A 25,425-nucleotide genomic window follows, 5' to 3' on the forward strand; every position below is an offset into this window, starting at 1 on the left:
GATGGGCCAGAACGCGGAATCCAATCGACCCCCAGAGGACGAGACGGGGGGGGACGGAAGGCGATCACTGGAGATGGTCGATCCGAGCCATTGCAGAAGACAAGTGAAACAGAAAGGCAGAAAGCAGAGGAGAGAATGCGGAGGGAGGTGGAAGAGGACAGCAATGAGATCGACGGGGGGGGGAAGTGAGGTCAGTGGAGATGGAGATGTGGAAGTGGAAAGTCAGAGAGTCGTGGCCGAAGCCGCCCGACCAGAACCGGTTAAAAAAGGGGAGGCTAGTCTCATCCGTGATTGGGAATTCGAGGCAAATCAAGGAGGAAAAAGAAAAGAGAAAAGAGAAAAGAAAGGCAGAAAGGCAGTTCAAAGCAACGGGCTCGAGGGGAAATGATGTTATGAAGAGTCGAATGCCATTGCGACAGGATACAGTCCCGTCTATACATTCCCTCACTTCCGCAAAGCGCTCGACCTATCGCTTGAGACTATAACAACACTATAAAAGACGGTGTGGCTCGAGTATATCGGGCGAATGACAGCCCACCGTCAGCGCCCGTGGTGCCGATGGCGGCGCTGATTCTACCGTTCCGGCTGAAGTATCAAACAACTCATTGAGGCTGATTAGAACGAGAAATGGAGCTGCAAGGATACACTATACAACGGACACAACTATAACTGACCATCCCCAGTGCCGACAATCCGCCTCCGAGGTGCAGATGCCCCGGAATCCACCATCACTGGATGGAGACCTCATGCCATGCGCCGATGATGCAATCGACTAGGGTCAACAAGGCGGTGCTTAGGGACTTCTACAATGTCCATTCTTCCTTTGCCTCCTCCGGTTCACCCCGTACCGAGCCTCGACACTCGCGCGAATGGGACCGACTCTCCCGGCCATGGCATGAGCAGACGCTGTTTCATGAAACCATTTCATTCCGGGACCCCAGGACAGAGAGGGAGATGAACGCTATTAGTACACGCAGCTGATTAATTTGTCACGCCGGGCCCGGTGTAGCCGTTGTCGGGCAGGTAGAGGTGGCGCACCGCGCCCCTCTTGGTCAGGACGACCAGTCGAATAACACCACCCGAGCTGCCATCCCACTTGATCGCCTCCTGCAACGCACTCCGCACAAAGTCGATGCCCTCCTGCTCTGTCATCTGCTCCCGCCAGTGCGCATCGGTATAGCCGTAGATGTAGGTCGAGCCCGAACCACCAATCGCGAATGACTGCTTGTGTAGCGATCCTCCCAGCGGTATCGAGTATACCTGACCTCCGTGTCGAGGGTCGTACCCGGCAATGATAATTCCGGCACTAGCATCACATCGTCAGCGTGTGTTTCTTCATCCCCAGATACCAGAACCGAGGCCTTTTTTTTCGTTTTAAAAGAGCCATCTGCCACGGGGAACTCACCTAAGCGCGTCCTTGTTTTCATAGCACAATTCTTGGAAGAGCGACGCAGCAACCTGTGTGCTGGGTGCCTCGTTGTTGACAACGCCGTACATGTTCAGATGGTAGGAGACAATGTCGGCCACGGCCTGAGTATCCGCAGCGGACCCCGATCGGCAGCACCAGATGGTGTCGTGCACCTGTGTCAGTTTGTCGGTGACTCGGTTGGCAATGTAGGCGCCGGTGGTTGTCCGACTGTCTGCGCCTAGAATGACACCGTCCTTGAAGTTGATGGCCATGCTGTGGTTCGATTAGAAAGATGGTCGTTGGCAGCGGGCAATCGAGCTCCGATCGACTCACATCGAGGTTCCCAGACTAAAGGACAAACGGCAGGTTAGCATCTGTTGCTAAATCTGCACCAAGTATACATCAGAAAGACTCACTTGACCTCTCCACTCTTGAGGTGGTTCATGTCAACGTGAATGCCATCTAGCGATGAGTGTTAGCTCTTCTGCCGATGCCGATAGCTCAGCTCAACTCAGCTCACCTTCACCGAGCATGCCCGATGTGCCGTGGCCAATCATTTTGCCGTCCAAGAGAGAAGTGAAAAAGGGAAACGGAACAATGACAAGCGGGTCAGGAGGGAGTAAGGAAGGTGTAGGATGAGGGAGGTTGGTGATGCTATCATCGAGCTGTAAGGGAAGGCAGAAGCTCCAACGCGTCCCAGCACGGGCGGTGAGCGGCGCCGCCAGCGCTGATAGGACGTCTTAGTTATCGCCAGCCCCCGCGACCCTCCTGAAACTCCCCCAGACATCTGAGGCCTCCACTGGCTTTCCATTCCATCGCTGTTGACCAGATAAATTATCACTAAGCTAGAATTCATTCCTTTACACACGCTTTCCAAGACGCTCCAATTGTGCTGGCTTCGTGCGCCTCGCCATGTCCGAATCACCGCCGCCTCCGTCGTGGAGCATCAGTAACATGGCGAACAGCGCAGTGCAGTTCTTCCGACTCCCGGTCCTAGCTTCCTCTGGGTTGGCTGTGGTCGCCAGTGGTCTCCTCTACTTCAAGCAGAAGTAAGCAGTCTAGCGTGTGCCCAATCGATGGATGGTGGGACTGACGACATCACCAGTGAATTGATATACCCCCGCAATGTCCCCGTCGACGCGCGGACAAACGTGCCGAGCCCTCGTCAATTCGGAATCACCGACTTCGAAGACCTGCAAATTCCGACTCCAGATGGAGAATCGCTTCATGCCCTCTTCTTGCGTCAGCCCAAGTCTCGCTACTCGCGCAACCTGACGGTTTTAATGTTCCATGGCAATGCCGGCAACATTGGCCATCGGGTCCCTATTGCCAAGGCTGTCCAAGATACCCTGCAGTGTAATGTCTTCATGCTGGAGTATCGAGGGTATGGTTTGTCGACGGGTACACCGGATGAGACAGGATTGAAGGTTGATGCCCAGGCCGGCTTGGACTACTTGCGACAACGGCCGGAGACCCGAGACACCAAAATCGTCGTCTATGGGCAGAGTCTGGGTGGCGCTGTGGCTATCAACCTCGTTGCCACAAACCAGGAACAAGGTGATGTCGCGGGATTGATCTTGGAGAATACCTTCCTGAGCATTCGGAAGTTGATTCCTACGTGAGATTTCGCAGCTATGACCTGCTTGAGTCCAAGGACGAAATACTGATTAGCCTCCAGTGTCTTCCCTCCCGCACGATACCTGGCTCGTCTCTGCCATCAATACTGGACGAGCGAGGACGTGCTCCCACAGATCACCAAGGTGCCAATTCTCTTCCTCAGCGGACTGAAGGATGAGCTTGTACCGTAAGCAAACTTCGTTGTTGAGATGAATGTGCAGGCTGACAAGAATTAGCCCGTCGAATATGACCCAACTGTTTGCCGTCTGCGAGTCCAGCCGTAAAGTCTGGCGCACCTTGCCGAATGGAGGCCACAATGACTCTGTAGCCGAGCCTGGCTACTTTGAGCACATCCTTTCTTTCGTCACGGAGGAAGTGCTGAGTGACCAGTGAAGCTGAAGCTGCTGGCTGGCAGTGTAAACTCAACCTCAGCTCTGGTCTACCATGTTCAGCACGATGCCACAAGATTATGATACCCGCTCTTCAACTCGAAGAGCAAGAACCATTAAGATTTGCTTTTCTGGAAGGAGGTACTTGAATGAAATCGACTTGTCTCGAAGGTCACTTTCTCTGATGCGCCGTTCGATCTGAATACCAAGTCAACCCCTATCCCACCGACCGACCACGGAGACATGTACTGATGCTGTCCACTGCACAACTACAATTGATTTAGGCGTTTGTTCCTTCTCGATGTTCAATTCACATTCCGGTGTTTCATTGATTGGGTCGGTCTGTATGAGGTTTATCACTTTCGGGATTGTTCAATGTAACTAAACAGCGGGTCTGTGAATTACGCCATCCGGTTAGTTTTGCCTCAAGTTTAGCGCCCCAACATGACGCTCTGTATGCTTCGCCTTCTGTTGGTCCAAGACAAAAGCTCGCCGCGCCTCCTTCATTCTATATGGTTCTTCCTCCCCTCTTCTGTATTTCGTCTCTATTTTACACTTACCACTACTGGCCATTGTGCATAGGCCTTCGCTCTCACGCAGTAAGCATGTCGTCGCATCAGACATGCCACTCGATCCGATACTAATGTACTTGGCTACCATCCACTATACAAACAACAAAAATTCCGCACATGCGCTGAAATAAGTGTTGATGCTCGACAACCGCCACCCAATCGTTGAAGAAATAGCCCAATATGCATCACCGATCCGTCCATCTTTGTTATTACAAGTGCTTTTTTGTATTGATCTTCGTAAGTATTGTGTAATGGTCTGTTGACTGCCGTGAAATACACTGACGACCAATAGCATATCTGGTGTCACGCGGTAGGTAAGGGGGTCATATCACCTGCCTCCTCGTCGAACATGAGCAGCTTTGTTCTTCACTTCTTTGCTTTCTGCGAGCCAAAAAGACAAAGGAACAGCCCAGCGAATATACTTTGCAAGACAACATGCCAGCCACAACCCCTTCTGTCACGCCCCCTAAGCTAGAATTCAAGGCATACAGTGAAGACAAGGACTTCAGAGGCGAAGGGAAGCCCAAGCTTTGCAGTCGCTTTCAGACAGTGATCTACCACCTACATGACAAAAAATGGTGGATCAAAGTCACATGGAAGAGCACAATGTCTTCTTCCTGTCACAATGCCGAACCAGGGCAGATCAAACCAAAATGTGAACGACGAAAGGAATTCCAGAACTTCGTCACTATGATCGATTTTCAATCGCTGTCCCCTTTGGACGATACTGTGACTGAAATTATCTTGAACGAAGATATGAAAACAATCGATCCTGAAAATCTGCGTCTCCAGCCCACAAAGTTCTTCAAAGACATGCCATTCTATACTCGAGAGGATCCCTTGAGAGTGAAATACCCACCACTCCTCCAATTCCCGTCTTTTCGAGCCGTCAATATCACAGAATTGATACACGATATTGAGATAGCAGACGGAGTGTTTCGTGTTTTCCATAAAGGCGACCGAACACCGTATATTCTCAAGGTGGTCAACCGCCCTTTGTACCATCCACGAGATACGGAGGTTATACAACAAGAACTGGAGAACCTCGCACACTTCAGGGGCGTGAGTGGCATAGTTCAGCCTGCTGGCGTTGCAGTGTTTACCAATCCCTACACAACCTCTCAGGAAAGCAATCCACAGAGTGTTATTAATGGTATTTTGTTGGAGTATCATAGTGGTGGCTCCTTGCAATTCATCCTCAAGGAAGGAATTGTTTCTGATTGCGGCTGGGAGCAATGGGCTGTTCAAATCGGGGATGCCTTGGATACTATGCACCGCGCACAGAAAACCCACATGGACTTAAAGCCGTCAAACATTGTTTTAGACAAAGATGGCAATGCGGTGCTCATTGATATCAGTGGCATCGGCGGAGTAACGCGCGAATGGCAATCTCCAGAGATTCTGCATGAAATGTCGCCCTTCGATCTCCCATTCCAAACACGTCGATTGAATGATATCTGGGCCTATGGGAAGATTCTGAAAGAAATTGCGTCAAACGTCGAAGACAGCTCCTTTACAGAGACTCTAAACTTGGTCGCAGATCATCATACACGAGATGTTTCTTGTCGCTGGACTCTATCTGAAGCAATTTCTCGGTTGAAGATCTCTTCCTGTCAAGTCGACCCTTTATCCTAACCCCACTTCGCTGCATTGAATTTGCTAAGATCGTAAACAGCCAACAAACAGGACCAGCAGGATGATGTCTGACAACGCTCGGTTGGTGCAAATTAGTACTGGACTATATCTGGTGAAGCGCCAGCTCGCTCTTAAAGTTATGGGTGGCAAGGCAGTCGTTTCTAGCGTCAAAAGCTGACATTTTCAGGATTTAAAAGGACGGTGCATCATTTCCAAATGTACCATTTTGAAGCAATGTGTTCTGATTTTACTTTCAACTCGTAAAGACTGGGGTCGGTGCTTTCCTCCAGAGCTCCAGCCTGGCTGTGAGATGTCCACCGAGCAATTCTATATTTGTCAGCGCACGACATTAGAACCGCAGCCATCAAGCCAGCCATTCAACCCAAATCCCACTCCGTACCTTCATCCATTCAATTCCCAAGAAACACAATGTCTTTCCAACAAAAAGAATTCACGGTCCCACCACCACCCCCACCACCCGGCACACCCAAAGACGCACCCTCTACCCAGCCTTGGTCCGCAGTCGGCACCGGGATCTGGGAACTGATCCTCAACGGAGACGCAGAGCACAAGTCTGTTCTGCAATGGTGGGAACCACACACTACGACGGCTGGCACGCCTATCACGCACACCTTTGTTGAGGAGGTGTGCTTCTTGAAGGGCGGGCTGGAGGATCTCACGCTGCAGCAGGCGTGGGGCGTGGGCGCGTATGCGTATCGCAAGCCGGGGATGGAGCATGGGCCGTATCGGGCGGCTGCGGAGGGGTGCTTGATGTTTGTCAAGGCTGTGCCTGTTTCGAAGTGTTTGGAGTTTTAGGTTGTGGGGGATTCGATGGACCGCGGGTGGATTGGGGCGAGGGTTTGCGTGGCGGGATGATGAGAGCTGGATGTTACTATAGCTGTAACTACGGGTTTACTTGATAACGTAACTGGAAAGCGGCACGGGTGTCACTTCGCAGGTTACTTGCTGATGGCTTGAAGGATTCTTATTGGAAGGACTGGCTTCTAATTGGATTTGAGTAAGACATAAATTATAGCAGTTGTCTTGCTCTTCCTTGCAATACCCAAGTACCAATCACAACACTATCAGTAGACAGGGATGCGAAATAAGACAAGTGTATAGCTTCTTCATTATTGATTCCCACATGGATCCGTACTTAAAAAAAACACCATAACCTTGGAAGCAATGCCCATATGCTGGTGGCTACCAGAGGTCGGCCCTCAAGGTCCCCAAATGCTAGCCGGGTATCATATGGAAAATATCAAGCCAAATGGCTTTCTCATAACCGTGATTCATGACTCGGCCCATTGTGGCCTTCACTCTACCTCCTCACCAGAAGGCAGCTCTCCAGTCTCAGCTGGCTCTTCGTGGATCTGTGTTCCAGACGCAGGCTCTTGTCCTTCCTCCTGAGGGGCCTGTTCCTGTTCCTGCTCGTGTTCTTGTTTCTGCTCTCGCTCTTCCTGCTCTTCCTTTTCCTCGGCTTCCTCCCAGCTGTCAACCACCTCTGTAGGCTGTGGTCGCATAGACTTTCCGGCACCAACACCAGACCGCAGAACCAGACGCTCTTTCTTGGATCCTGGAACAGCATCCGCTTTACCGTCAGTGGCAAGCGCAGAGAAAATGGTTCGACTTCCAAAGCCACTTTGAATTGGAGTAGTACTCCGAGTGCTGACAGTGCTGCCATCTGCAGACTTCTTGCCTCGCGATGCCACCTGGGCCCAGCCATCGCCAGACGCGCCGGCTTGTGCCTTGGCAGCCTCGCGAGCGGATTTGGCCTCCAGTGCAGCGACACGCTGGGCTTCGCGCTCCTTGGCTCGTTCTCGCTCGCGGAGCTTCACGCACTCACGCACGCTCATTCCGCCAATGCCAATAGTAGATCCACTTCCCATTCCAAAGACCGGAGGGTTCCAAGCTAACGGCTTGAGAACAAAGACATGTCGATGGGGTTCGGGGTCATGGCTTTCGGTGATAAATCCCCAGTCTGAAGCCAGGGAATGAGTGAAGGAGCGAAGCGTGGACTTGGCTGGCTGGAAGCGAATCGACCGATTGGAAGTATCAGTTGCAAGGGCATGCAAGTTCGTCTCATAGGTTTGCAAAGTCGAAAGTGGCACCGTGGAGGCAAGTTTCAGGTACTGGTCGAGGGTTTCGGCGGAGTATGGAAGATTCGTCGACGTAAAAGCCTGGACGGTGGTCGTTTGGTCGATATCGATTCCGAGTGCGGACGCTAAGGAACGGTTCCGGTCCAGACGGGCACATTCATCGTCACATGTTAATGGCGTGAGTGATGGCAGCCGCTCCGGCTGCTGGACCTGACCCTTGGACATGATTGCCCTGGCGGCATTGCAACGTTTTTGCTGGCGCAGGCGCCCGCAGCCACATGTTACTGTGAGCATAGACGAGCAAGGCGTCTGTTCAGGGCAAGGATAAGGAGCATGGCAGGGCTCAGCGCAAGGGTGACCGCACAGACCCTTGGTCTTTCCGCAGGCTTGCTTGCACGGCATTGTTGCGTCTTCGCATTCGCCGGGTCGATGGCAATCTTTCTTGCAAAAATGGGAGCCACATTTCAGTTGTTGACCACATACCTGACCGCAGCGTGCGTCTGTGAGCCAGCAGGGTACATTTTTCATTACTCGCTTGCCGCACAGGCACTCTTTCTCAGTCAGGAATGGACACTTTGGGCAGTTTTCCTCGTCGGTATGACAGTTGTGCGCAGTCTGAGGATGGCCACAAGCCTTGGGGCGTTGGCAGGGGAAGGAACATGAGGGTGGTTGAGTGCCACACGGCTGTGGCGGAAACAGAATTGATCGTCCGCAATTACAGGAGATCTCCTCAAAGATTGCTTCTCGACAAGTGTTGCAAGCGCCCTTATGACATAACTCCGGGCATGTATGTCTTCCGCATTTCAGCATCCGACCACACACTCGTGTACAGATGTGCTCCGCCTCGATATCCTCATCGACAGGGCGGAGGTGTGGCTTCAGCTTCCGTCTTGCGGCCTGACGTTCGATAGCCTTCTGTTCTCCAGGGCAGCATCGCTCGGTACATGTATGGCGACCACAATGCAACGTCGCCTTGCACATGCGGAAGCACTGGGGTGGTTGAATGTTGCCTTGGTGGCAGACACTCATGGAGGTGTTGCGACCACACTGGCACGAAACAGGGACATGGCGCATACAAGACCCGCAAGGACCGGTATGGCAGACCTGGTCACAAGAATGACCGCATGCAAGCATTTTACCACAAGCTTCGAGACAGTTTGGAATTGGGTCCTCACACGAGGAGCGAGGCTGGAAGCCAGGAATGCTGGACAAGCGAGTTTTGCCACATGGACAACGGACAACCACATCCGGCGATCGAGGGCAATGAGCAGGATGTGATTCCTGGGGATGACAACTCTTTTGACATGAGTGAACCCCACAGTCAAATGGGCGATTGCAGATCTCATTGCAGCCGAAGCATCCAGTCCATTCCTCTGCAGACCCATCATCATGGACGATCTGACTTTCCATCACTTCGTCTCTTGAGCTGCATAACATTTCAGTTTGCAATTTGCCACAATAGCAGCGAGCATTGGTCTTGACCTCGCATGCACCGCACAACCCCTCATGGCATGGAAGAGGACAGGCGTGTTCACCACAAGGGAGGAGATCACCGCAAATCTCCCCACAGCTCCATCCTTTCTGGTAATCAGTGTCCTGACATCTTTTTGTGGAAGAGTTTCGACCACAAAAACAGTCCTGGGTGGGCCCCATAGCGGTACAAGGAGCACAAGGGCCAGCATGACAGGTTGCATCGCACGGATGTGGACATCCTTTACGAGGCCGTGAGCATGTCTGACCACAGGAGTGTGGAGGCAGACCAGGAAGAGGTCTGGGATCAGCCTCCTTCTCACACCAACAGGTGTACGTGGTGGGAAAGTGTTCATGCGACAGATTGCAGCCAGGGCACCGCCAGGCACGGGCAGCAGGAGGGTACTCTCCGTCATCCGTTTGCCGGACCGTATTTTGGGCTGCTGCCCCTTCATTCGTCGACCACTTTTTGATGCAGCTGAGGTGGAAGACCGTCCAACACAACTCACAAGACCAAATTTTGGATCGTCGGCCTAGCTCGCTGGTGCAGATCGGACATTCATACAAGTTATGGGCGATATCATCATGAATGCGGGTGGCGATATCATCAGCTGTTGATTTAGTCGTGACCTTGGGAGGCTTCTGCGGCAACCTGGGTTTCGCTTTGCCTTTTCCTTTGGCAGAGGGACCAGACGCGAGAGATGCTGGCACATCAGATGCCGGCATTCCGGGTACAAATGCAGGCGCATCTGCTCGGAGGCTCAGTTCAGCCTCACCAGCAGGTTCCTGTGCCTGGTCCCCCGCATCCTGGCTCGGCCTCGTCAACCGTGCCTCAAAACCTCGAGCTCTCATTCCTCGAGACTGCTGATGAGACTGAGATATCTGTCCAGATGGCTCTGCATCCTGGGCCTGTCCACCTCGTCGCCCTCCAGTGCCACGCCCTCTGCGTCCCCCAGATCCTCTGCCTTGTTTATTACCTCTTCGAGAGCGGGAGTTGTCATTTTGTTGTTCGGGGTGAGGTATCGACTGGGCATTTTGTGTCTCACTTGGTGGCTGATGATCCACTGATTGAGCTGGTTGGGTTTGTCGTTGTTGCCCGTCACGGTTTGAAGGACCCCTCCCACGACGTCTGTGTCGAGAGCGCGGGGCAGTCGGGGCTGATGGAGGTGCAGCTGAGCTTGACATGTCCCGGTGAGCTGAGATGCCCTGGCTCGTGGCTACTAACGTGCTCATCCAAATTCTTGCGTCTTGTGCGTGACTGAATACACAAATTGATGAAATGGTGAGGGAAATGGGCGATAGGCGTGCAAGATAAGTGCAATGCGTGTGGGGGAAATACTCTCACAGAAAGCTGTCAACGTAAGGAGAAAGCACCAGCCAGTGGCACTGAAGACCAACAAAGGAAAATGCAAGAGACAGCAGCCTCAAGGGCAAGGTCGTATTTGAGAAGGCGAAACATCTGGAAAGCTCCGATAAAAACCTCAGTGGCCGGCAGTATCAGGCGGGACTGAGAGCGGTGAGTGAGTGGCGTGGTGAGTCAGGCGCTGTGCACGATGACTCACCCGTGGGTCTATAAGGATTAGAATGGTGAAACTGTACAAGAACTGTGTAATTAATGACTGAGATCAAGGAAAACAACTTAGAGTATGGGCAATTTTCATACTGGAGTTGGGAGACACTTCTCTTGTTATGACAGAAAACAGAGTATAAATCCAATGACCTGGGAGAACTACCAATATCTATACATACACCTAGGTAGCAAGGGACCCACAGAGGGATGCCGACCTGGGGATGACATTCTATTACATATAAAAGAGGGTTTTGAATATTCGGTATAGCCAACCCGATAGTGGTTTAGGGTCATAAAAGCCCGGCCTTTCTTAAGAATCTACCAAGCATTCATTCACCGCCCAATTGGCTGTAGGAATCCATGGATGACTCCACGCCGATCACTCTCCGATCAACTCGACCATGGTGCGAATGTCACCTTTGGCCCACCGACACAACCCCATGTTCCACCAAACACTGCCATACAGAAGTTCCACTATCTGGAGACCTGCAGGTGGACTGGCTCTGGAACTGAGGATAGCATCCAAAATCTTCCACACGCATGGCCAGGGCGGCCGTAGAGACGGACAGGGCGAGGAGAGTGCGGCGCAGCACGGTGGTTGGACAATGGAGTTGAAGGAATTGAATGAATGGCAGTTGACTCGGAGAAAAAAATGACAGGATAGAAAAAGACCAAAGTAATGGAGGGTCTAGTTAGGGGTCCCGGAGGTATATGTAAACAATTTACGCCCCGCCCCGAACGGCACGATGCGAAAGGCCTTCAGCGTTAGCTCCATGAAGGGTCCAATGGCTCCGCGGCGGGGCGAATGAGTACCAGAAAACAAAGGCCGGTCAATGCGAGGCTGAAGTGGAGGATGAGGCTGATTTATGTAGGGCGGAGTGGCGGTCTTGTCTCGGAAAAGCTCCTCCATTTAGGTTTATCTTGACGAGGCTAGCTGGAAGATCGACTCGCTAGATGATTATGCTGAATTGGCAATGTTACTCACGGATGATAGGACGGTAGGAATAGGATCAGTAGTCCCATGCCAGCGATATAGTCGCTGTTGGATGACTCCGCCGTGGAGTATTCATAAGGTTGACAGCCAACGTGCAGTGCCAAAATCTCATCAGTGGCTGCCAGGTGAGATTCTAGAAGCGGGTCGACTGTAAGAGGATCAGCAAAATCCGGCAAATGGATGTGCTCGTGGGCATTCCTATCTGTGCCTCGCACGATTTGACAATTAGGGAAGCAGAGTTGAACGTCCAAATTAGGTCTGATTATCGACAATGTGCAAAGACCATCCAAAGTAAAAATCCAAGTCAGGACATAATCGCGCTATGCAAAAGACAACCATTCACCTCGTGAAGAATATAGTAATAAATAGAGGCAGCCAACTGCCCGGACTGAAGTCCCCAAAAAATCCACCCCAAAAGGATACCAAGCCATACATATCATGCCGACTGTAGGCACTCCTACACAAACACCACAATCTCGCCACGGTCATTCCGTCGCAAGCGCAAAGCACGCCACAGATCCTTCTCATCCTCACTCCGGCGCTCCCGGTCGGCACGACTCCGTCCATGGTCTCGGCCGCGGTCGGCGTCGTATTCATCAGTGAAGTCGCGGTGGAAGCGCTTCAACGCCTTGTGGATGGAGCACCCGCGCTCGCTATCCCGTGCCACCAGGGAAAGGAAGTGGGCGGCCATCTCGCGCTGCAGCACGTCCTCGCTGCGGGCCGGGGGCTTGGACTGCTTGTAGACGGTGACCTGGCGCTCGCGGTGAGGGGAGCGTGAGTCTGAGCGGCGGCGCTCGTCGCTCTGCTTCTGACGGCGCGAGGGGCGGTCGCCGTCCGTGGGGTTGCTGCTCTTGCGCTTGGACTTGCGCGCGTCGGCGTGCGGGTCGGGGTTGCGGGAGCGGTGCGACTTCTTCTTGCGGACTTCCAGGTGTTCGTCGGCACTGGAGGAGCTGCCGCGGCGGGTGCGGACCAGCGCTCGCGGGTTGGGTTCATTACTGGCGCCGCTGCCCGCAGACACGACAGAGCCGGAGCCGCCAAACATGGATGAGACGAGCCTCTCGGCGCGGTTCTTGATGGAGATGCCCAGGCCGGGGTCGCCGTGGGTCTCCTTGCCGTTGCGGCGGGTGCGCTTGATGGGCGAGGAGGCGTCCTGGTACGTCTGGTGGCCGTGGTCGGGGGTGTCGTCGCCATCGGGGGAGGGCGAGCGCATCATGCGGTTCAGACCGCCAGTCAGACCGGAGTGTTGGAGCAAGGGGGTGCCGGCGTTGTTGACGACGCTGGACGGCGCATCCATCATGGGCGTGTCGACGTCGTGCTGCGGACTGCTGAAGGTCTCCTCTTGCCCGCGCTTGCGCTTCTTCTCGCTCACGCTGCCCGAGGCGCGCTTTTCCTCCTTGCGGCGGTCCTTCTTCTTTTTGGGCGCGGGGGTCACAAACTCGGCCGACACATTGGGCACGTCCTTGGAGTACATTGATGGCGGGATAGGGTCGGCGCCATAGGAGTAGCCATTTTCCTCGTATGCGACATCGTAGTGCCCTTCGTCATCGGTCTTCGTGTCCAGACGGGCCAGCGCGTTGCTAGGTTCAAACAGAGACGGAGCATGGTTGACCATGGTCATTTGCTCCTTGGGCGCGGCCAAGGAGACCTTGGACGCGTTGGGAGTCTCATCGGTGACCAGGTAGTCGAAGACATTGACGGGCTTGCCGCCGTTGGCCAGCGCCTCGGCAGTGGGTTTCGACTCGGCCACGGGAGGAGGGCTCGGCGCCGGCGGGGGCGGCGCGGTGGCCTTGGTGTTGTCTGTATCGGAGGCATCCTCGACACGAGGCTGCTGGTTGCGCGCATTGGGGTTCGATTTGGCCTTCTGATTGGGAGTGTTTTGGCCCTTCTTCGGGCCCTTGCCCGGCTTCTCCTTATATAGGGCACCCTGGTATTTTTGCGCCTCACTCATGCAGGCCTATGGCAGGTCGTCTGGTCAGCAACGCCGCAGCAGACATGGGAATGTCGATTCAACACGGATATGGATAGGGACGCACCGTATGTGATTGGTACTCGGTGCCTCGGAAATGCACCATGCAATCGATACAGGTGAAAGATGCACCGCGGCACTGGTTGCGGTGGGGGTCCAGCTTCTTCTTGGTGAGCACATCACCACATCCCTAGAACAAGCACGCATTAGTCAAATGCTGTCCGTCTCTCCTGGGGGAACGCGCGATTGCGCCGAATGGAACCACGATACTCACTTCACACGAGAAGGACACCATATCTAGGGTGGACAATCAGCTAGCCACGTAGGGGAGGGAGCGAGCGGGCTTCGGCAGGTATGGTAGGCACGAGACAAGTAATGTAGCACCGGAGACGAACACCGAATGCGCAACAATTGTAGTCAAGTCGACGAAAATACAGACAACAGAAGAGGTCGACCGCGATGTCAGTGGGTGCAATACTGAGAGAAGAGGAGAGTAGAGAGCGCATATGCAGAAGCGCCGAGTTTCAAGCCGCTCTTTTTTCCCTTTTTTTTTTTTTTCTTTTTTCGCGTCGAAAAGCGGCAGGCGCGACTGGACCACGCTAGTCCTGATCCGGTATTCCACTAGACTTGATTGGGGTGGTTGTGGATACAGTAGATATAGATGTATGTAGATGTAGATAGATTGATATACAGATGTAGATGCAGATATACAGATATATACGTATAGATGTAGATGTAGCGACAATCGTGAAGCAGCAACAAGAACCCGCCCCTGACGCCAACTGGATCCCAGTCTTAAAACCGCCCTTCGCCCGCGGGGCCAGTTTCATCGTCGCGCCTGAACGCGCCCGCGCCGCCACTCCATGCATCACCCGGAGCTTGCTAGGACGGGCGCTCCAATCATGGCGATCGTGATCACGAGGGTGATTGCATCGCGCGGCGCTGGTTGGCTGTGCAGGCGGGCTTGTCAGGAGACCGGGCGCGTTGATTTGTTATCAGCTGCTCCGACTTCCCCCTCCCCCGCTATTTTTGGGCTGCAAATCAGAGACCGGAAGTGCTCTAGGGCGACACGGTCATCGCCATGGATGCTGCTTCGCGAGCGTTTGAGGCTGTGGGGGCGTGTTGGGGTTCGGAGTTGGGTCTGCCATCGCATTCATGGGTATATCTGACTCTTCCCTTGCTGGGGTGTCTGTGTTGGGAATCGTTGTTCTTTGCGCCGGTCTGGATGCAATGGCTTTCTGCTCGGATATTCCTCGAGGGTCGTCTTCCTCCCCGGGCGCTAGTGGGCATCCCGTATCACGAGGTAAGTGCGACATGTTCACTAGTTCCCCCTTTAGGAGTCCTCGACTACGAAATCCGGATTGAATCGAGGACGAGCCGGCTCCACGGAATGCGGGCAGCGGAAACGGGTGCCCTTGAATGGGAGATGCTCCATCGATAGGCGCAAGAAAGCACTCGACGAACCCGGTCATGCGCGGCCTCGCGATCACCAGGTCGGGGGAATCCTGGGTGCACGCGGGCTCGGGGATCGACGCTGCACATCCCAGTCCTTGCAGCGGAGGACCGGGTGTAGCGAGGTCGTCTCATCGTGGATGTGGATGTATACAGGGCCGGGATGTCTACATGTCGCGCAGCGATCGGCGACTCGGGCCCCGGCAGCGGAGAGCGTGCGCAGGACGGTGCCAAGGGTACATGCGAAGTATATGGATATTATCAAGAAACGAAGCTAATGTACAAGACCACCAGGAGACCAGCTCGAGCGGATGCGTAGGAGGGACCAACCCAGAACGCCATGCAAGACTGGCAGCACTCGGCTGCCAAAGAAGCGGTAGGAGCATGCGATGCCCCATCAACCACGCGTAGTCCTATTGCATGAAAGTCAGTAAGACCACCGCGAGATAGGCACTAGTGCGCGCCGGACTACTCAACCACCCTCCAAACGAGAAACAAACTCACGCTTCCTTTGAGATCTCCACGGCCAGGTGATCGTGGCCCTCCGAGTCAGCCGGCGGCGCATCCGCATCAGCGCGCGTCGCAGGCGAGTGTCCCTCCGCATCCGACTTCGCGGTCTCGCGCTCGCCTTCACCTTCCCCAGGCTCCTCTGCGCAGCCGCAGTCGTAGAACGAGCCGAGGTTCGTGCAGTCAAATTCGGGCTTGTCGAGCATGGCATTGACCTCGTTGTGGATGAAGCACGCCCAGCCGGCCGCAGACTTGCGCGACGAAACCTGGGGCGGATACTTGCTCAGATGCTGCTGGAAATGAGAGGCGCATTCGCCGCTGTTTCAGGGTCAGCTTTGCATGTCGAACTGCGCGTGGGACGGTGGTGGGGGCCGGTGCCTAAGTCCACAACGCGAAACAAATGATAAAGAACCGGCGAGGAGAGAAGCAGGGATCACATACCAAGGATAGAGTCGCGCGAAAAGGTGGATGTATGAGCGGAGGGCATCTTGCTGATCCTCCGTGGGCTTCTCCGGGAACCGCGCCATGACGGTGTGGAAGTACTTCCATGTGGCACGACCAAGCTCCGCTCTGTAAATCATGCCACCAGGCGCACCGGTCAGTCGGACTGATCTCCAAGGCGTAGCAGGGAATCCGTTGTGTCCATGGGCGTGTCTGCTTACTTGGCTGTCTCATTGCCGAGCTTAGGCATCACGGCGGCTCCTTTCAATGTCTCGTCTTGGATGTTGATCCCCGCGGCGGGTGTCGGCGTGACGGCGTGGTCGATGTGGCCTGGGGCTCGGACGGCGGGACTCGGCGGGCCCTGCCGGATGAAGAGGAAGAGGACGATGCATAGCGAGACCGCGGCGCTGATGGCGATGCGCCGTGTGATTTGTCGATTGGCCATGTCGATTAGGGGGATGGTTTCTCGACGGTGGGATGTCGGCGCTCGACCGCACTACACCTGGAACAACGGAATGAACAGAGTTTTCCCTGAGGAGAAACAGTAGACAAGGTTCACTGTCGTCGAGTCGAGAAGTGGGAGGTTGCAGACGAAACGAAAACTTTCCAGGAGTCCCTCCACCACTTTGAATCTTCAAGGGTCTGGGGGCCGGAACGGAAGGCTTAGTCATGCCTGGGCTGAATCCATCGCACTCAAGTGAATTTGAGGGACACTAAGCCCTGGCTTCATTGTCTACGACGTCGAGACATGGTAGGTGCCTCGCACTATTTTCTCCTTTGTGACTACGATTGCCGTCATCGATGGATCGAAGTGACTCGAACAGTGTTTACCACTGTATACCGTTCGCCGTTCTCCAGTTCCACATCTTCCAGACCCACGTCAGATATACGCGGTGAATTGCACACAGCGAAAGCGCCCGAGTGGCATGCGAGACGAGAAAGTTATTTAGAAAAGAGTCGACAGACCGCTAATTGAACGCCCTTCATTGGTCCCCTTGTCAGCAGTACCGAGACTCAAACTCTAACTCCCGACTGTACGGTCATGCACGCTGCACCTCATCCTGCGCAATCGTCTCGCTCAGATTGGGAGGCAAGTCCTCCTTCCTGGTGCCCCAGTCACTTTCCAGGCCCCCCAGCGTCAGCTCAAGCGTCATGCCCTCGCTGAAAAACTCGTGGCCGATCCAATTTTTCGCGTAAGGTTTTCCATTGAGTTTCGCGCTCTGGATGGAGATGTTCTTGTAGGTGGGATCGAAATTGACATTTCGGATCGTGGCCGTTTGATTGGTTTCTGGGTGAGTGATCTCCACTGCTTCGAAGAAGGGAGGATTTATGAGGTAGACGCTCTGGCCTGGGTTGGGGAACAGCCCCATCATACTCCAAGCGAGGAATGAGCCCATGGCGCCGGAGTCGTCGTTGCCGGGCAGACCGCTGTCTGTAGCGTTGAAGGACGACGGGATGTAGCTGTGAGCTCGGCGTGCAGAGAGTGCTGGCCGGCCGGCGTAGTGGTACTCATACACGGTCAGGAAGACCGGCTCGTTGCTGATATCGGCCAGACCGGATTCGTGGAAGTAGTTCAGCCGCGATACAAATGAATCCGAACCATTGAGGAGCTTGATTAGGGCCGCCATGTCATGCGGGACGTAGCTAAGAAGGGTCAGCACGTTGATTCGCTCAGGCTACAGAGGAAACGTACAAGAGATACTCCCAGATACTAGACTCGAATGTTTCCGACGGGTTCGATGTCAACGAGCACCACGACGCTAGCGCGCTACAAGCAATCGGATCCTGAAAGCCCCAAGTCCCGTTCAGATATTTGGGCTGGAAAAAGCCGACGAACCCCGTATCAGTTCCATTCTCAAGGAAGGAGGTCTGGTCAGCCTTGTAGAGATTCCGCCAATTGGTGGCACGAGACAAATAGGTCGTATAGTCCTGCTTGCCGATACCTTTGCCCACAACGGCAACGCTATAGTCGTTGTACGCATACTCCACCGTTCGGGAGATACTCCTCGAATTGGTGCCAAATCCCAAATAGTCAAAGTCGAGGTAAGGGATATAGTCTAGCCTCTTCCAGCTTTGAAGACCACCTCGGCCCTCGTATGACCATTCCAGAGGCTCGTTCTCTGCGTCGTTGACCATCGCCGTGTACGCGAGCTCCCAGTCGATACCTGTCAGGTTCTTGATATACGCGTCGGCAAGCACGACGTCTGCATTCGAACCGCCCTGTGTCCACCCTTTGCACAGCGACATTCGGCAGTCCGGCAACCACCCCTCGTGCTTGTAGGTGTCCAGCAGACTGCGGACCATGCGAGACTGTGCCTGAGGGTCGATGATAGTGAGGAATGGGTGCTGTGCCCGGAAAGCATCCCATAAGCAGTAGAACGAGTCGAAATAAGGCTCGTCGCTTTGCCACAACGGGTTCTCACCCGTCATATCCTGCGGCGAGAGCATCGTCCGGTATACACCGCTCCAGAAGGCGCTCAGCATGTCATCGCTCACCCCGCCAGACGTGATCTTGAGAGGGCTGAGCTTTTCGCTCCAGGCGTCCTCGGCCGCACTCCGCAGCGTCGTGAAATTCCCCCGCGGATCCGGAATCTCCGACTCAGCATTCGAGCAAGCTTGGTCGGAGCTAACGAAGCTCACGCCAACTCTGGCCGTGACAACTCCGTCGACCGGTCGGTCGAACCTCACGTACCCACCCGCCTGGAGATAGAAATTGTTGAAGCCGCGCGTCACAAAGAGCTCCTTCGGTTCCGACCCAGCCCGGTCATTCACCCAGATGCCACTATCGCGCACCGCCGCCCCCGTAAAATCCGCGCAGAAGTAAGCTTGATACGACCCGGCGCCGAAACTAGGCAAGAAGGTACCATTACCCTTGATCCGGCCGGATACCCCGTCAACGCTAATGCTCGCGTTTTGGCGCGTGTCATCGATATCCGTCAAATCGAGCAGAAGCACCGGATCCAGTGCAGACCCATCCGCCGCACGCTGCGTGGGGAAGGTGAACCGGTACAACGCCGTTCGCCAGGCTGCCGTCATCTCCGCCTGGATCCCGTTCTCTAGGCGCAGAGCGAAGTACCCCGGCTGCGCCGTGACCGAGTCCTGCACGTAGTGCACCGCGCGTGCAGCCTTGGAGAACGGGCAGTTGTTGATGTCATTGTCGGCGCAGTACTGCGGGAACAGGGGGAACTGGCCCATGGAGGGGTTCCCGCCGGTGCCGCTGTCATGCATGTGCGAGAAGCCGGTGACATTGCTGCCGTCAGTGGCGAAGCCGGCGGTGTTTTGGCCGTCGACGTCGGCGACGGGTTTGGCGAGGCCATAGGGCAGACTTGCGCCGGCGAAGACGTTGCCGCCGTTGGTGGAGCCAATCAGAGGGTTGACGTAGTGTAGGTCATCTCTCGTTGCGACTGTCAGTGCTGCGAGGTGCAGTATCGCGGTCAGGATGCTGAGCGCATGTGCATTTGCAAGCGCGTGCCGGGGAGGCATGGCGCAGGTTTGGGTTTGGGTGGATGCAATGTTTGGGTTGAACCACGCGACGGACGCGTCGGCTTGGACAAGTGGGTTTGCTGGATAGATAGATGTAGAAAAAGGGACTCAGCTGCTAGAAGGAGAACGCTACCATATCCGATTCCAACGTCGCATTGTTGATGGGATCGACAGGCGGATCAACCTTGGAGCGTTAGTGAGATGCAAGGGCTATGAGGGGAGATGTGCGGGGTTTGGCTATGGTAAGAGAGAGAGAGAGAGTCGGGAGAGGTCATCAAGATTCTCTGCAAGCTAATAGCCATGCTGGTTGACTAAGGAATGCCAGAATAGTGTACACGAGAGATTCGTGGAAGTTGTGTTTTGCCCGCTCCAGTAAAAACGCCAAAGCCAGAATGCAATACTCAAATGCCCCCCCCCCCCCCCCCAGCCTTGTCAACTCATAAATCGTGAATCCATTCATAGCGGATCATTGAAAGACCATGGTGCCCTTATTTTGACGCTTTCCAACGTCGTAGTTCTTCCACATGGCAACCGCTGGAATGAGCAACACCAGGATACAGGTGGAGGCAATACAGTTCATCCGCTGCGCATAACCCCAGGCATAGACACAGGCATCTCGGAGTGGAGAACCAACGGGGTAGGTCTCCTGGACTGCGATCCCATCGGTGTAAACTTGAGTCGCATTGGCCTTCAGATCGTCGGGAAGATGGCTGGTGAGTGCCCCCACAAACACATTGTTGTAGATTGCGGCAGAAACCGCGTATCCAATGGAACCGCCAATGCTAGAGAAGAGGCCAATCAGGGCCAGCATGATGGGCGTACCCTCACGACCACCACCCGCCATGGCGGCCATGTCCTCGCCGATGACCAGCGTGCCGCCGGCAAACGCGATGAAGATCTGGCACATGACAATGTATCCAATGCCATGATCCTGTCCACGAAAGTAAACCATTAAGCCCGAGCCCAGGATGATCAGAGGAACACCGAAGAACAGACAGATGTACTTGAAGCGCTTAGTGGCATAGATGATCACACCTAAGATGGGCGACCAGAAGCAGGAGCCGACGTTGTAGATCTGAATCATGTACCCTGCCATTGTGGAGTTCAGGTTGTAAGTGATGAGAACGAAGTTGTAGAAGTATTGGTCCCAGAGGTAAAAGCTGAAGTATAGCACGGCCGAGCAAATACAGGCACCCAGGATAGTCGGCTTTCGAAGTAACTCGTAGCGAACGAAGTGGGTACGAGCCCCCCACTTTTCCCACGCCGCGAAGACGAAGAGCATACAGAATCCGACCACGACTAGGGCAATGAAGGTCGCACTCTTGTATTGGGAGCGACCGTACTGGGCCAGACTGAAAGGGAGAAGAAACAGGACCCAGGCCGCCATAAGCAAGAAAGCACCAATGACTAAGAAGCTTTAGTATCGAAGGAGAATGGAGACGTTAGGAAATTAACTGACCATCGAATTCATGGATGTAATGAAGGATGGACTGCATCGTAGTGTGGCCACTAGATCTACGCTGCCACACACCCAGTCGCAAGGCCTTCTTCTCGTAGAACTTGAAGACGATGGCGAGGGGGCAAAAAATTGCCGGCTGGATAATGCAGAACATACCGTAACCCCATCGCCAGCCGGAATTGAGCCGGATGTGGGTCGCCGCCAGGGGGCCTGTAAAGGCTGTGCAGATAAAAGGTGTCGAGGCAAAAGCGAAGGCAAATGCTCGCGAGCGCAGTCCCGAGGTATCGGCCACGAAAATGTCGAGGATGAGGTAAATGCAGTAATACCCGATCCAGTAAAGCACGTATCCCGCCGCAAAAGCATTGGCTCCGTTGCAAGCGGCCAACAGGATCATACCGAGGATGTAGATGGCAGTTGACACTAGCAAAGCCTCTGCACGGCCCCACAGCTGCAGCGTCTTTGCCAGTGGCAGCTTCAGGACGCCGCCAATGATCGAAGCGAGGATGTAGGAGGTGGAGACTTGCGGCGCCAGCGAAAAGTCCGAATAGACATAGTTGATCAGGTTGCTTCCGATGGACGAGTGCAAAGCCAGCATGAAGAAGCAAATCCAGATCCTGTGACGGGTGATATGTCGACGATCAGTGGCCGTTTCCACCGAGGGCAGGCTATGGGCACTTACCACGCATAGATCAAGACAACCACGGGTCGGCTCCAGACGAGGGCGGCAGCCTCTGCCTTCTGTTGACCCAGACCGGCCTGATTGGTAACATGATCGGGGTCGCGCTCAACTTCCTTGGCGTCGTCGTCCAGGCCATTGATTCCAAACGCAGAGTCCGAGCTATTGCCATGCTCGGTGGTGTACGCTTGGGGGACCGACTCCACACCGTCCGTTGCAGAGGCCGCCGCTTGAGCTTGCTTCGCCTCAACGGTGTCGAAAGGCTGCACAGACTCTGCATCGCCGACGACGGGGGCCGCGTGAGAGTGCTCGGTCGAGTATCCGTCCTCGATACCGACGACGGTTCGGGTGAGCCTGCCCGCCTCGTCACGGCCACGCACGGCGTCAAGTGCACCCATGGTGATTTGTATGCTGATACCTAGGTAGTTGAGGCCGTGATGACTGACGCAGAGGTAGAGGTGGATTTGGAAGGTGAGAGGATTGCAGGACACGGCGGGTTGAGGATGGGAAGAGGAGAGTGAGCGGCAGAGTGGGAGTCTCGATCACGGGTGTAACGGGAGCATGGAGAACGCTGGCCAGGTTCAGTGTGTCACGCAGGTGTCTTGTCTGAGTCGTACCTGAGCGCCTTGAGGAAACCCCGATTGGGATCAGATATGGCATAGGGTTATCAGATCGACCAATCATATCAAGGGTCCCATTTTTTTGCGACAGTCATTGGTGGATCTGGCGTTGTAGTGGGGCGTTCCTTCCTGCACGCCCGTTTGCGGATGCTTTGCACGCAGTTGCCGCAACCATGACAGTTGATAATTGAGTAGCTATCCACGCGGTACCATACATGTACGTCTAACCGAGAGTCGTTCATTTGAGCAAGTAATGGAATACGTCAATGCACGCCCAAGTGAACTCGGGTCAGTTTTGGCTCTCGACTTGTCAGAACTATTTATGACCATTGGTATTCTGAGACATCAAAAAGCCATGTCTGTCAGTCGACCAATTTCCGACCTAACTCGACTTGATTGCCATCACCTATGGTTTTTTGTAATCCTAAACTATATTATAGGACGCGCACTGAATGACTCGCTCACTAAATGAGGAGGTCCAGTCTCTCGACCTCGAAGAAAACGACCTTCTCTACCGGATCCGGAGAGGCTCACGAATTGTGTATGTTTCAGTGCAGCACGTGGATATAATCTCAAATGATTCCCGCACTGAAAGCTCTGATATTTTACGTAACCTGAAGGATGTTCCAAGGTGCCCAGGTGGGATGAAGATTGGACGACCCTCACTATCTACGAGAGCCCAGATGGCATTGAAAGTGCTGTCGATAAGTTCATACCGCACTCCCTGGACATTGAACGCCTCGGTTTTAAACACGCGCGCCACTTCAACATTTTGGGTCTCGAAGCCCTGTCTCGGATTAGCGATCGCGTCGCTCGGGTGATGGTGGATGGCGAAACACGCGTTTTGAAAATCGCTAGGTTCGAACATGAAATCGGAATACTGGAACTGGAAGTTTCAATATATGCTAGATTGGCTTCAGTCGACTTTTCGCTTGCTCCGAAGTTCATTGGATATGTCTACGAGGAAGTAGAGACCCGAGTAATTGGATTTTTGATGGAGGACGTTTCAGGGCCAACGCCCGGTATCGAAGACCTTGATGCCTGCAAAGAAACAGTTGGCCTACTTCACGATTCTGGCATCATCCACAGAGATCTCAACAAATACAACATGTTTATGACGGAAAGTGGCATAAAGATCTTTGACTTTGGACACTCGGCTATTCAGGAAAACATGGAACTGGAAGCCGAGAAAGAAATAATCACCCTTGCGCAGAACTTGCAGGACGAATCGGGCACTGGAGAAAGATCTTGAGTCCCTTTTGGAGCTGCTTGGCACACTATTGTTGAATTCACAGGCGGAGTGGCATATCAGTCTCCAAACCCACTACGCTCAAGGACGCCACTCGTCGAACACGATCTGCATCTGTCTCTTGACTGTCTGGCTTCTTTGTACTGGATCACTTTGGTGATATCAGCTGTTGAGATCAAGATCTGGGTCATGTGACCTGGTCGCACCCTTCCCATAAATAGTCGTAGTTTTCCTTCCTCCCGTGCACTCTCTACGCTGATTTTCCCCTGTTCCTGTTGCCCCTGCGTGTAGATTAATCCATCTCATCTTTCCATACGCATTCGACACTCATACGCCAGGTCTTGATTCCAACAGGTTATGAGCTCCTCTCGACGTCCTCCGCTCTGGCCCCCAACCTCTCCAAGACTAAGCAAGATTAGCATTAACCAATTATTGGCATGGACCCACTCGAAGAAGGCTCGCGGTGGTGGCGATGATCTTTCCAAGCTGTCGAGAACAGACTGGTTCTGCTGATATGCTTAGAAGAGCTCTGGAAATCTCCCCACCCGCTGGGACCCAGCCTAGGGTCCATACTTAACCAGCTACAGCGGCCACTGCCGGCCAGAAACCTTTCGCTCACCAATCCCACCATGGGCAGCGAAGAAAAGTCCCGGAATCCCTTCGAGGATCTGAATCGCCACGAGCGGGAGATCGAAGCCTCCTTCACGGGGATCTCGACGGCATCTGGCGATCAGTCCGAGCCTCCACCATACACGCCCTCATACACGCCCCCCACAGCGCCCGTTGAGAGGAGTCTCTCGAGCACAACGCCCGCGGCACCGGCGATTCCTGCGATTCCTGCGATTCCTGAGACGCGCAAGCCGATCGCGATTCCCGCTATTGACCCCGCAAACGACTCGCCATTCCTCCGCGCCTACCCTCCCATCCTGACCACCTACAAGCTCCCCAAGGAGTCCTTCCTCAGATTCCTCGACCAGCTCAACGATGTCATGACCACCAGCCCACCGATGCAGGTGCTCGACGTCACCGGCGGAATCTTGAAGTCGGTTCCCATTCTGTTCCCGCTGCACTGGATCGGGTCCGTCGTCAGCGGCCTGGCGAATCGGGGCGGCCAAGGTCTCTCCAAAAGCCGCGCCGACGCGACCCTCCGCCAGGCAAACCGAGATATCTTCGGGCCGCGCGGGCTGAAGCTCGAGATTGCCAGGCTGGATGCCGTCGCGCACATCGCTCAGATCCCCGTGTTAGATTCCCAGGGGGTAGTCCACCCGGATGCGCCGATTTTCCGGCAGTTGGTCACTTGGTCCAACCCGACCGGGCAGGGGTTGATGCAGGCGATTGAGTCGCAGCAGAATCGACTGGGCGTCTTGGAGCCATGGATTGCGAGGCTAGAGCTAGACGTCCCGCCACCGACTCAACAGTCCCGGTTGACCCGCTTCAACACGGCGCTGAAGAAGTGGAACAACCCAGATAATCGGAGTCGGGGCCAGCGAGGGGAATCCGAGTCCGAGCCTGGCTCAGACTCTCCAGAGAATCAACTCCGGAACACTCTGTGGCTAGTTATTCGAGAGCTGCCGGCTGGGGATGGAGGCGCGCAGTCTTCAGCGCGGGCGTAATGGTTATAGGACGTGATCAGTGTATATCTTGGATGACTGCGTACGCGGGCCGTGTTTGCGAGATGATAGACGACTGGCTAATAGATGAAGAGTGTCGTGCTTGCACTCCATCATAGCCAGAAATACAAGAGCAGCAGGCTGGCAGTGACAGAGTAGACGCATGGCTCTAAGGGACTCTATGCAAGATTCTACCGAACGAAAACGA

General features: G+C 54.4%; 12 protein-coding genes across 12 annotated transcripts; 5 read left to right on the forward strand and 7 right to left on the reverse strand.

Annotated features, from left to right (window-relative positions):
- Nucleotides 1-981: 981 nt before the first annotated feature.
- On the reverse strand, nucleotides 982-1,965 carry pre3 (proteasome core particle subunit beta 1; the record flags this gene model as incomplete). Its single annotated transcript, XM_056946093.1, has 5 exons — nucleotides 982-1,306; nucleotides 1,406-1,681; nucleotides 1,742-1,756; nucleotides 1,825-1,870; nucleotides 1,929-1,965. The coding sequence occupies 5 exons, from the start codon at nucleotides 1,963-1,965 to the stop codon at nucleotides 982-984; spliced, it is 699 nt and encodes a 232-aa protein (XP_056798092.1).
- A 355-nt stretch (nucleotides 1,966-2,320) lies between these two features.
- N7459_006926 (alpha/beta hydrolase) lies at nucleotides 2,321-3,418 on the forward strand (the record flags this gene model as incomplete). Its single annotated transcript, XM_056946094.1, has 4 exons — nucleotides 2,321-2,457; nucleotides 2,514-3,026; nucleotides 3,087-3,212; nucleotides 3,262-3,418. The coding sequence occupies 4 exons, from the start codon at nucleotides 2,321-2,323 to the stop codon at nucleotides 3,416-3,418; spliced, it is 933 nt and encodes a 310-aa protein (XP_056798093.1).
- A 1,003-nt stretch (nucleotides 3,419-4,421) lies between these two features.
- N7459_006927 (uncharacterized protein) lies at nucleotides 4,422-5,621 on the forward strand (the record flags this gene model as incomplete). The annotated part of the gene is made up of 1 exon (XM_056946095.1): nucleotides 4,422-5,621. The coding sequence occupies one exon, from the start codon at nucleotides 4,422-4,424 to the stop codon at nucleotides 5,619-5,621; it is 1,200 nt and encodes a 399-aa protein (XP_056798094.1).
- Nucleotides 5,622-6,050: 429 nt separating this feature from the next.
- Nucleotides 6,051-6,437, forward strand: N7459_006928 (uncharacterized protein; the record flags this gene model as incomplete). Its single annotated transcript, XM_056946096.1, has 1 exon — nucleotides 6,051-6,437. The coding sequence occupies one exon, from the start codon at nucleotides 6,051-6,053 to the stop codon at nucleotides 6,435-6,437; it is 387 nt and encodes a 128-aa protein (XP_056798095.1).
- A 500-nt stretch (nucleotides 6,438-6,937) lies between these two features.
- N7459_006929 (uncharacterized protein) lies at nucleotides 6,938-7,945 on the reverse strand (the record flags this gene model as incomplete). Its single annotated transcript, XM_056946097.1, has 1 exon — nucleotides 6,938-7,945. One exon carries the CDS (start codon nucleotides 7,943-7,945, stop codon nucleotides 6,938-6,940), a length of 1,008 nt encoding a protein of 335 aa, XP_056798096.1.
- Nucleotides 7,946-9,129: 1,184 nt separating this feature from the next.
- Nucleotides 9,130-10,224, reverse strand: N7459_006930 (uncharacterized protein; the record flags this gene model as incomplete). Its single annotated transcript, XM_056946098.1, has 3 exons — nucleotides 9,130-9,655; nucleotides 9,756-10,054; nucleotides 10,108-10,224. The coding sequence occupies 3 exons, from the start codon at nucleotides 10,222-10,224 to the stop codon at nucleotides 9,130-9,132; spliced, it is 942 nt and encodes a 313-aa protein (XP_056798097.1).
- A 1,987-nt stretch (nucleotides 10,225-12,211) lies between these two features.
- N7459_006931 (LYAR-type C2HC zinc finger protein) lies at nucleotides 12,212-14,015 on the reverse strand (the record flags this gene model as incomplete). Its single annotated transcript, XM_056946099.1, has 3 exons — nucleotides 12,212-13,708; nucleotides 13,788-13,910; nucleotides 13,995-14,015. 3 exons carry the CDS (start codon nucleotides 14,013-14,015, stop codon nucleotides 12,212-12,214), a joined length of 1,641 nt encoding a protein of 546 aa, XP_056798098.1.
- Nucleotides 14,016-15,672: 1,657 nt separating this feature from the next.
- Nucleotides 15,673-16,565, reverse strand: N7459_006932 (flavin-linked sulfhydryl oxidase ERV2; the record flags this gene model as incomplete). Its single annotated transcript, XM_056946100.1, has 3 exons — nucleotides 15,673-15,997; nucleotides 16,121-16,249; nucleotides 16,342-16,565. 3 exons carry the CDS (start codon nucleotides 16,563-16,565, stop codon nucleotides 15,673-15,675), a joined length of 678 nt encoding a protein of 225 aa, XP_056798099.1.
- Nucleotides 16,566-17,160: 595 nt separating this feature from the next.
- Nucleotides 17,161-19,603, reverse strand: N7459_006933 (GH92 family glycosyl hydrolase; the record flags this gene model as incomplete). The annotated part of the gene is made up of 2 exons (XM_056946101.1): nucleotides 17,161-17,764; nucleotides 17,814-19,603. The coding sequence occupies 2 exons, from the start codon at nucleotides 19,601-19,603 to the stop codon at nucleotides 17,161-17,163; spliced, it is 2,394 nt and encodes a 797-aa protein (XP_056798100.1).
- Nucleotides 19,604-20,069: 466 nt separating this feature from the next.
- Nucleotides 20,070-22,136, reverse strand: sit2 (putative siderochrome-iron transporter; the record flags this gene model as incomplete). Its single annotated transcript, XM_056946102.1, has 3 exons — nucleotides 20,070-21,010; nucleotides 21,063-21,676; nucleotides 21,742-22,136. The coding sequence occupies 3 exons, from the start codon at nucleotides 22,134-22,136 to the stop codon at nucleotides 20,070-20,072; spliced, it is 1,950 nt and encodes a 649-aa protein (XP_056798101.1).
- Nucleotides 22,137-22,810: 674 nt separating this feature from the next.
- N7459_006935 (uncharacterized protein) lies at nucleotides 22,811-23,610 on the forward strand (the record flags this gene model as incomplete). Its single annotated transcript, XM_056946103.1, has 2 exons — nucleotides 22,811-22,899; nucleotides 22,998-23,610. The coding sequence occupies 2 exons, from the start codon at nucleotides 22,811-22,813 to the stop codon at nucleotides 23,608-23,610; spliced, it is 702 nt and encodes a 233-aa protein (XP_056798102.1).
- A 626-nt stretch (nucleotides 23,611-24,236) lies between these two features.
- N7459_006936 (uncharacterized protein) lies at nucleotides 24,237-25,220 on the forward strand (the record flags this gene model as incomplete). The annotated part of the gene is made up of 1 exon (XM_056946104.1): nucleotides 24,237-25,220. The coding sequence occupies one exon, from the start codon at nucleotides 24,237-24,239 to the stop codon at nucleotides 25,218-25,220; it is 984 nt and encodes a 327-aa protein (XP_056798103.1).
- Nucleotides 25,221-25,425: the final 205 nt, after the last annotated feature.

Source organism: Penicillium hispanicum (genome assembly GCF_028827665.1).
Source record: "Penicillium hispanicum strain IBT 35686 chromosome Unknown utg000006l_segment0_segment0, whole genome shotgun sequence".
Taxonomy (NCBI): domain Eukaryota; kingdom Fungi; phylum Ascomycota; class Eurotiomycetes; order Eurotiales; family Aspergillaceae; genus Penicillium; species Penicillium hispanicum.